We start from the raw sequence: 11,380 nt of genomic DNA, 5'->3' as shown, positions 1-11,380 counted from the left end.
CCGGCAAGCCAAGTAAGATCGTTGCCAGTGCCCCTGGACTGGTTCTTGTGCGGGTGGCACATGAGATGCACCATTTTGAGCGTGGCCGTTGCCAGTACCGCCTGACTGGCTCCCATAGGATTTTCGAGCGAGATCGTTGCCAGTGCCCCTGGACTGGCTTGTGCGGGTGGCACATAAAAGACACCATTTCGAGCGTGGCCGTTTTCGTGCAGGTGACACGTAAAAGCACCCACTACACTCTCTGAGTGGTTGGCGTTAGGAAGGGCATCCAGCTTCATGTTTTTCTAATTTATTGTTTTTTTTATCTTACATTCAGCATTATGTTATACACACACACACTAATGTGTACATGCATTCAACATCATGTTATATATATATATATATACACATGGCCATTGCCAGTACCGCCTGACTGGCCTTCGTGCCAGTGGCATGTAAAAGCACCCACTACACTCTCGGAGTGGTTGGCGTTAGGAAGGGCATCCAGCTGTAGAAACTCTGCCAAATCAGACTGGAGCCTGGTGTTGCCATCCGGTTTCACCAGTCCTCAGTCAAATCGTCCAACCCATGCTAGCATGGAAAGCGGACGTTAAACGATGATGATGATGATGATGATGATAACTATGAGTTATGTATTTGATCTACAGGCATTCATCTTTGTCTCATATTGCAGTACAAAATAACCAATATACATCTTATGTTGCACAACATATATAGTTGTGTGGCATACATACAGGTGTTTATCTAGACATCAATGTATGTATCTCTCTCTCTCTCTCTCTCTCTCCTTCTCCAAATGTAGTTGTGATGTAGCATGCAATCATAGCCATATGTCCTTTTATATTTTATAAGAAAACAATTTCACACTACAGTCCTCCGCTCTACCAACTGAGCTCCGACGACTGGCACCCATGCCAACCTCTCCTTTATTCGACACTAAACTCTGCTTGCGAAGACCTGTTGGAGCAAGTGAAATCGTAATTGAACCATACTCGATGACTGGTTACCGCGCCAGTGGAGCACTAACAGCACTGTCCGAGCGTGTTCATTGCCAGAGCAGCTGTCTGGCTTCCATGCTAGTGGCCCGTAAATAGCACCATTAGAGCGTAATCGTTACCAGCGTTGCCTCTAGCACTTGTGCTGGTGGCATGCTAGAAAATCATTCGAGCGAGGTCGTTGCCAATGCCGCTGGACTGGCTCCCATGCAGGTGGCACGCACAAAACACCTTTTTGAGCATGGCCGTTGCCAGTACCGTGTGACTGGCCCTCGGTGGCATGTAAAAGCACTCACTACACTCTTGGAGCGGTTGGCGTTAGGAAGGGCATCCAGCTGTAGAAACTCTGCCAGATCAGATTGGAGTCTGGTGCAGCCTTCTGGCTTGCCAGTCTTCAGTCAAATCATCCAACCCATGCTAGCATGGAAAGCAGACGTTAAACTATGATGATGATGATGAAGAAGAAAACATTCCTACGATCGAGCTTAGTCATATGCACTGTGGAGACAGTTATATGTCCAAATGGAGTTGTATGTCCTAGCATAATTATATGTCACATGTGGACATTATTCCATGTTCACAGGTAATGTCAGTGTGCATATACAACAGAGTGTGAAGGATTTGAGAGAAAAACTGGATATACGTAGCATCAGATGTAGTGTGCAAGAGAGAAGACTGCACTGGTAAGGCTACATAATGCGTATGAATGAAGACAGTTATATCAAGAGCTGCCGATCTCTAATTGTAAAGCTAACATGAGGAAGGAGTAGACTCAGGAAGACATGGGACAGAGTGATGAGAAAGGATCTACAGACACTGGGGCTCACAGAGGGATGATGAGGGACCAAAACTCCTAGTGGTTTGCTGTGCTTGAAAACAACATGTCAAGCTAAGTAGAAGCATGGTTTCCCTCGCATACAGGCCTGTCCCCTGCAAACCCCTGCCACCTGAGTATTTCTATTCTTGCAGGCTCATAGGTGCTGGTGCCACATAAAAAGCACCCAAGCTTGTGCTATGTAAAAGCACCAATGCATTCAGTAATGTGGTCGGCATTAGGAAGGGCCCCCAGCTGTACAAACCATACTAAAACAGACAGGGAGCTTGAACAGCCCTTCAGCTGGTCAGCTGGTCAGCTGCTGTCAAACCATCGAATCCAAGCCAGCATGGAAAATGGACATTAAATGATGATGATGATGATGATGATGATGATGATGATGATGATGATATGTATATATTTGTGAAGGTGTGTGGCCTAGTAGGGAGGATGTTACACTCACAATCTAGCAGTCGCAGGTTCAATTCCCAGACTGAGTGGCACATTGTGTTCTTGAGTAAAAATCACTTCATTTCACATTGCTCCAGTCCACTCGGCTGGAAATGGGTCCCCTTGCAATGGAATAACCTTCAGATCTTGGGTGGGAGTGTTGGCCTGCTCTCCTAGCCAGCAGGGAACATCTTTCGAAAAACTAAAAATGAGGCAAAGCGCATTGTGACCAGCAATGTTTAACAACATCTAATAGTCTGGTCAGTCACATGATATATATATTTACACACACACACACACACACACACAATAACAATCATCCTACATTATATCGGTACAGCTCAATACAACCCCAAGAACTGGTTAACCAGTCAACATCATTAGACTGTAGCTGGTATAATGGGATAGGAGCTGTATTTGTATATTCAAAATGTTTCCTGTAAACAAATTTAAAATATATATATAGGTGCAGGAGTGGCTGTGTGGTAAGTAGCTTGCTTACCAGCCACATGGTTCCGGGTTCATTCCCACTGTGCGGCACCTTGGGCAAGTGTTTTCTACTATAGCCTCAGGCCGACCAAAGCCTTGTGAGTGGATTTGGCAGATGGAAGCTGAAAGAAGCCCGTCGTATATATGTATATATGTATGTATGTGTGTTTGTGTGTCTGTGTTTGTCCCCCCGCTTGACAATCGATGCTGGTGTGTTTACGTCCCCGTAACTTAGCGGTTCGGCAAAAAGAGACCGATAGAATAAGTACTAGGCTTACAAAGAATAAGTCCTGGGGTTGATTTGCTCAACTAAAGGTGGTGCCCCAGCATGGCTGCAGTCAAATGACTGAAACAAGTAAAAGAGTAAAGAGTATATATATATATATATATATATATATATATATATATATATATATATAGATAGATAGATAGATAGATATAGATATATGTATGTATATATAGACTCTGTGGAGAGGTCATGTGTAACTGCCTTACCACTTCTAACAAAGCTGGAAGAAAAGATGACCAGATTCTTGTTTATTTACAATGTTTTAAGTTAATCATTCAATGTCTTGTAACTTCAAGATTTCTATGATGTAATTGTTTATTTTTAGAATGATACTGTAGGGTAGGTGTGAGAGGCCAGATCTGACCAGTTTGAACATAAAATAGGTAGAATATTTGGGCCAGATACGACAAGTTTAAACACTAAAGGGTTAACAATAGTTGTGATCACAGATGCTATAACACTTTCCAGTGTTTATTATACATCTTAAAAGCCATGTACAAGTGTTATGTAATCTGTGATAATCTGATAAGGTAATCTGCATTTTAGCTTTATATATCACATATTATTATTATTGAGTGAGAGAGCAGTGCATGCTATCAAAGTGGCACTGGGGTGAAATATACGAAGTCCAATATACCCATCATGACTACCCGTCTGATAAGGGTACACCAGGCACATGCATCACAACTATATGTACGCGTCATGGTGATCTCATATCAAGATAAACAGTGCATGACCTCGCAGGTGGGTCCCAGTTAGAATGTTCTTCAGGTCGAGTAGCCCATCCCACTCAAAAGGTCCCTGAATAAGGTTTGTTTAAGGATGTTGAGCAAAATACTCATGTTTCCAAAGGTGAATTATTCAAACCCAAAAGAATTCCTCTTAATACATGGCTATGATGCTCCCCCACTACTTCTGCTCATGATCAGAGATGCACATAACGTCAGCCACCAAGGGACATGCTCAACTGGTTATGGTCAAACAACTGACAAGCAAATCTGTGGTATTGAGCAGAATATTTGCTGTAGCCCATCTTTTATACCAAGACAAAACAATGTACATGATAACACTTCCAATCAATTAAGATCAGAAACCATGAGAGTCACTGCCTGGTACTGCATCCGGGCATTTATCATTACTATTATTATAATTATTATTATAATTATTATTATTATTATTATTTTATGTTTGACTTTTGTTTTGCATTTGTACAAGTTGGATCCAAGTCTCACCCAGAGACCTCAAGAGACAAGTTAGAAGTTCATGTAGGTGTTATGCCTAGGGTATTGTTATTATTATCATTATTATTATTATTATTATTATTATTATTATTATTATTATTATTATTATTATTATTATTATTATCATCATTATTATTATTAATGTAAAACGTGGGAGTTAATGTAACTAGATAATTTATGAACAAATTGTCCTATTTTGATTTTTCTATAGGCATTCTGTGATCTTTCTGACGATGGAGGCAAGTGAAAGAAAGCTTGGGCTATAATACATGAGTTCTCTTCGCAGTTTTCTCTTTTGATGTATAACAATGCATACAATAGAGTTATTAACTCTATTTCTGAAAACCAGTGGATAGATTCCAATGCATACAATGTTCTAAATACAGGTTATGCTATGCAAATTTTAATGTAGATTGCACTATGTGTGTGTGTATGCATGTATGGGTGTGTGATTACATATCATCATCATCATCATCGTCATCAACATCTTTGTTTAACATCTGCCTTCTATGCTAGCATATCTATGTGTGTGTGTGTGTATCTGTGTCTGTGAGTGTGCATGCATGTGTGTCTATGTGTGTGTGTGTGTGTGTCTGTGTATATGCATGTGCATGTATGCATGTATACATACATACATACATACATACACACACACATACATATATACATACATACATACTTACATACACACATACATACATACACACATACATACATACATACATACATACATACATACATACATACATACATACATGCATGCATGCATGCATGCATCTACGTATATCAGGGACAGAAGCAGAAAGTAAGAGGTTTGCCAATGCTCAGAAGTGTAAGTTGTTCCAAATTGCTAAGCAGTGTTTGAGTGTGAATCAAGATATTGTTAAGGAAACAGTAATAGAATAACGGTAAAGCACTGAACCTTCTGACACCAAGAAGAAAGAGACATGGAATTGTTACTAAGAGCAACTGCCAAATTGGAGAATGCATGAAGGAGAAAGAAGGAGGGAGAGGGAGAGAGAGAGAGAGAGAGAGAGAGAGCTGCTATTGAATTTTACAGCTAATATGGTTGAAAGGGACAGTAAGGATATGGAGGTAAGGAAAGCGTTGGAATATCAGGGATTATTACTGAGATGCAGAATAAATCTGGTGAACTGAGGTGTACACCAGTCACTCACATATTTAGCATGTATGTAGGCATCCAAGGGGGGTCAGTTTTTGGCCTCTTCCTCTGTATTTTAGTTCTCCAGGCCATGACAGGAGTGTTCAAGACTTGCTGTCCTTGGGAAACTCCTGGCACTTATGACCAAATCACTGAAGGAATTAGAGAAGTTCCAAAATTGCAAACAGATCCTAGAATCAAGAAGTCTAAACATAAATCTAGCTAAGACAAAAATCTTAACAAAAACAAACATATATCTCAATAGTGTTCTGGGAAGTGGAAATGTCTAATATGTAGAAAAGTTGAGATATATATAGGGATTATATATAGGTGTGGACATGGCTGTGTGGTAAGAAGCTTCCCAACCACATGGTTTTGGGTTCGGTCCCACTGTGTGGCACCTTGGGAAAGTGCTTTCTACTACAGCCTCAGGTTGACCAAAGCCTTGAGAGTGAATTTGGTAACTGAAAGAAGCCTATCATATATACTGTATTTTAACATGTATAAGGAACCCCCTAATATTTTGGGTTTAAAATTTGGAAAAAAGGTTTTGTAAGGGATTATAATACTATCCATGTATAAGAAACTCTCATATTATTTTAACCTAATTTTTGACAAAGAGGGTTCCTTATACATGTTAAAATATGGTATACATATATACATAAAAGCACCCACTACACTCTCAGAGTGGTTGGTGTTAGGAAGGGCATCCAGCTGTAGAAACTCTGCCAGATCAGATTGAAGCCTGGTGCAGCTTGCTGGCTTGCCAGTCCACAGTCAAATTGTCCAACCCATGCTAGCATGGAAAGCAGACGTTAAACGATGATGATACACACACACACACACACACATATGTATGTATATATTTATGCATGTATATCTTTGTGTCTGCGTTTGTCCCCACACCATTGCTTAACAACCGATGTTGGTGTGTTTGCATCCCTGTAACTTAGCGGTTCGGCTAAAACCTTTTAAGATGGTGCTTCAGAGGCTGATCCAATGGATTGTCTCTGGTCTCGAGTGGTCTTTCATTTTAACCCTGCCACCTGAGCTTTTAGTGGTATCTGCTCTGTAACAAGCATTCAGACCAAGCCAGTCTCTCTTTCAAACCAGTCTGTCTCTCAAGCCAGTCTGTCTCTCAAGCCAGTCTGTCTCTCAAGCCAGTCTGTCTCTCAAGCCAGTCTGTCTCTCAAGCCAGTCTGTCTCTCAAACCAGTCTGTCTCTCAAGCCAGTCTGTCTCTCAAGCCAGTCTGTCTCTCAAGCCAGTCTGTCTCTCAAGCCAGTCTGTCTCTCAAGCCAGTCTGTCTCTCAAGCCAGTCTCTCTCTCAAGAAAGGCCATGTGTAACTACCATACCTCCTCTAATAAAGCTGTTAGAAAAGATGACCAGGTTCTTTGGACTGGTATGACTTTGGTCATAGCCATACTTGATCAGGTGGGGGAGTGACTTAGGGTTGAATAACTACATAGTTATTATCACCACCTCTGTCAATACTGTCTTCATCATCATCTTCACGATCATCATCATCATCATCATCATCAACCATCATCATCATCATCATCATCATCAACATCGTCATTATCGTCATCATCATTATCATCATCTCCACCATCATCATTACCACCACCACCATCATCATCCTCATCATCCTCATCATCATCATCGTCGTCGTCGTCGTTGTCATCAACATCATCATCGCCATCGTCATGATCATCGCCATCATCATCATCATCATCATCATCATCATCATCATCGTCATCATCATCATCATCATCGTCATCATCATCATCAACAGTATCATCATTACCTGCATCATCACCAATGAAGGAACCTATATGTGTTGAACTGACTTGCAAGATATAGCAACCAAATCCTGTATTAGCAAAAGGAAGGACACTTTGGAGCGTAAGCTAGTCATTCAAAACAAGGAACTGCTGCAGCTGGTATGCTTCAGTCTGCTCAATCAAGGCTGACCTGGAGTCATACAACAACAGCAACAACACCAATATCACAACTATTAAAACCTCCATCATATCCACAGTTTAACGAGGAAGCCTCTGTGTAGTTATTCCAGTAGCTAGAAATAACAACCTAATCTACCTCAAATCAAATCCTATCACCTTAAGAAAAGTTGTATAATGTAATCTGGAGTGCACATTGCATGAAAGCAGATGGGATGGTCATGACTGGAATGATTTTAATCATTGATCTGCTCAGCCAGGGTTGATCTGAGTTTAAACAATATCAATACTTGTTACGATTACCATCTCATGATTGCTAACTCCCCCACACCAACATCATCATCACCACCAACATCATTATCATCACCACCATCAGCACCATCAACATCATAATAATCATCATAATAGTGACCAACCAACTTACTTGATTTTCTCTGCCGTAGGGGATCCTCCTCTTGGTGCTATCCCTATTGTGTATCATTCGCGCATACATAGGGATGCCAAAGGGTCTGACCTTCTCTCGCAGCCCCACCTCATTTAGTGCTGACAAACCCCGTTCAGAAAGGGCCAAGTTTATACTCCGGCCACTTACATGGGCTTCTTTTCTGATGTCTGAAAAATACAAAAATGATTGACATTGTTTATAAACAAGTGTGTGTGTGTGTGTGTGTGTGTGTGTGTGTGTGTGTGTGTGTGTGTGTGTGTGTGTGTGTGTGTGTGTGTGTGTGTGAGGGAAATATTTTATACACTTATATTAGTATTTACATATGTTTGTATACATATGCATTATATAGTCATATCTACATATATGTACATCCTTCTATTTCCTTCTTTATAAATACACACGCATATATGTGCATATGTGTTAAGCTATCTCTGTATACCTGTGTGTGTGTATGTGTGTATATATATATATATATATATATATATATATATATATATATATATATATATATATGTATATATATATATATATATATATATATATATATATATATATATACATACACACATACACAAACATATATGATAAATATATATATATATATATATATATATATATATATATATATATATATATATATATATATATATACATACATACACACACACACACTTATAATATATATATATATATATATATATATATATGTATAAGGCAAATAGGAAAATAGAGAGGATATAAAATCGATGAACATCAGCTAGTAAACATTCCATTATATCTATTTATTAAATGATAACAAACATGTGTTTAAGTGGTACAAATAAACGAATGAAATCAGTCAATAAATACGTGAACAGATATATATAGAGAGATGAATGAATAATAATAGATGAGTGTACAGATAAATTTCCAATTTAACCTCACCCATACCTAGCATTCAATTGAAATATTGGCATGCAATAGTAAGCACTTGGTTAAAAATACGTAGGTACACACCCACTAGTGTATTGGATATTTAATATCTCTTAGATGGTCTCTTAACCTCTAACTCATATATATATATATATATATATAAAAGATAATAAGAGTGAAAAAAACTACAGAAGGCTTGTGTTAAATGGTTAAAGTATATATTTAAATTATGTCAGAAAAAATGTTATAAAATCTTTTTGGTATATAAACATTGTATTTTGAGAAAATACAATGTTTATATACCAAAAAGATTTTATAACATTTTTTCTGACATAATTTAAATATATACTTTAACCATGTAACACAAGCCTTCTGTAGTTTTTTTCACTCTTACTATCTTTTATACATCCAACCACGTGCTTTCACATACCAACTTTCTCACCTATATATATATATATATATATATTAGAAATTAAAGAAGGAAAATGCTCACGCTTTACATAGTTTTAATATAATGTTTAATATATCTTGTATTGTATTTGTCGACCAGTTTTGCTTTCACTATTTAATGACATTAAGATTTATTTAAATACGTAAATTTTAATGCCATGAATAGCGAAAATGAAACTGATTGACAAACGCAATACAAGATATATTAAAAATTATGTTAAAACTATGTAAAGCGTGTGCATTTTCCTTCTTTAATTTCTTATATACATTACAACTCACCACCTTGGTGTAATCGAAATTCCTCCCTTCCTGTTACTTTATATATATATATATATATATATAAATGTAAGAAAACTGTGTTGTAATTCTGTGTTTTTAGTTTTTTTGTGTTTTACTTCCCATAGGAATAGCATATGCTTGGATTTATATCTAGTGTTATGCATAAAAATTCAGTTATTATTAGGTTTAGTTCTTATTTAGATATAATTTATTGAATATTCTTATCACGTTCTTTCTAAATCTGTCCATGTGCAATTATTAACCCGTCATCTCTATACAGTCCAAAGCTATGGGGTTAGGTATAAAGTATACACTTTCTAGTTATATCTAGGATCAACAGACTTTTAAGATCGCTACCTCAGTTTTGTCAGATCTCCTCAAAAGATAATTAGAACACTTTTTACTAATTTAGGGGTCATCATGGCATATACTTACATTTTTAATATTATTTAAGCGTTGTTTTATCTTGACGACAACAACAATGATGATGATAATGATGACGACGACGACGACGCTAATGATGATGATGATGATGACGACAACAATGACAATGCTGAAGGTTATTGGTATGATGATAGAGATGAAAAGATGATAGCAAACAATGATGATAGATAAACTGAAACCCTTACCTTTACGTAATTCATACAGTGAAACCTTAAATCCACGTTTAGCCATGAAACAAGCATTCAAGGACCCAACCTGGAAACAGAAAATGACGTAGTTTTAATATATATATGTATATATATATACCACAGTGTGGGATATTTATTTCTTTATCGATTAAGTCGATTACATCGACCCCAGTGCGTAACTGGTACTTACTGTGTGGGATATTAAAATGTGAAAGGTAGTAGAGTACTAAGTTTCTTATAGAATCTAGTATTGTCACACAGTTCACCTGGAATTCTATAAATAATATCGGTTTCAAATTTTGGCACTAGGCCAGTAATTTCATGTGATGGGTAAGTCGATTACATCAATCTCAGTGTTCAACTGGTACTTATTTTAAGGCAAATTCGACCTCGGCGGAATTTGAACTCAGAACATAAAGAAGGACGAAATGCGGCAGAGCGTTTTGCCCGGAATGCTAACGATTCTCTCAGCTCGCCGCCAGTTCTCTTTTACTCTTTTACTTGTTTCAGTCATTTGACTGTGGCCATGCTGGAGCACCGCCTTTGGTCGAGCAACTCGATACGAGGACTTATTCTTTGTAAGCCTAGTACTTATTCTATCGGTCTCTTTTGCCGATGTCGCGGGGGAGACAAGCACACACACACACACACACACACACACACACACACACACACACACACACACACACATATATATATATATATATATATATATATACGACAAGCTTCTTTCAGTTTCTGTCTACCAAATCTACTCACAAGGCTTTGGTCGGCCCGAGACAATGGTAGGAGAGAAGGAGCCCGAGGCTATAGTAGTGGGACGAAACCCGGAACCAATGTGGTTGGTAAGCAAGCAACTTACCACACAGCCACTCCTACGCCTACCATCAATACGTTCTATAAATAATATTGGCAGTGTTTGCATCAACGGATGAAGTAAAATCTCACTTGTGAATAGAAATACAGTCCATTTCAGATAACAATGGTGTAGTTTATCACTGGGATATCTTGTGTGGGGATAGGAGTGTAAATGTGTGTGTGTGTGTGTATGTGTGTGTGTGTGTGCGTGTGTGCGTGTGTGTGTGTGTGACTTCAAAGTCTAAATTTAATTTCACTCTTTCATGATCATATTTATAATGAAACACAATCTACGCACTTCTATGAATTTTTTAAATAATCAAGAATTTGGAAGGAGTTAGTAAAATAATTTATCTTTTCAGTTGTTCTTTGAAACATAACTTGACGAAAGAATATACATAAAA

The 11,380-nt window shown here is 38.0% G+C and overlaps 1 protein-coding gene across 1 annotated transcript in view; it reads right to left on the bottom strand.

Moving 5' to 3' along the window:
* The window catches only part of LOC106873306 (kynurenine 3-monooxygenase), a 67,395-nt gene that overhangs the window by 33,018 nt on the left and 22,997 nt on the right, over positions 1-11,380 (bottom strand). The window contains exons 2-3 of the mRNA XM_014920619.3: positions 10,116-10,185; positions 7,825-8,012 (exon numbers count right to left, since the gene is read on the bottom strand). Coding sequence (XP_014776105.2) covers positions 7,825-8,012; positions 10,116-10,185 — 258 coding nt within the window. The remainder of the gene's footprint in view (positions 1-7,824; positions 8,013-10,115; positions 10,186-11,380) is intronic.

This window comes from Octopus bimaculoides, chromosome 6, assembly GCF_046866305.1.
Source record: "Octopus bimaculoides isolate indiv1 chromosome 6, ASM4686630v1, whole genome shotgun sequence".
Classification (NCBI taxonomy): domain Eukaryota; kingdom Metazoa; phylum Mollusca; class Cephalopoda; order Octopoda; family Octopodidae; genus Octopus; species Octopus bimaculoides.
The sequence above is the reverse complement of the archived record's forward strand: the minus strand, read 5'-3'. Positions and strand labels throughout refer to the sequence as shown.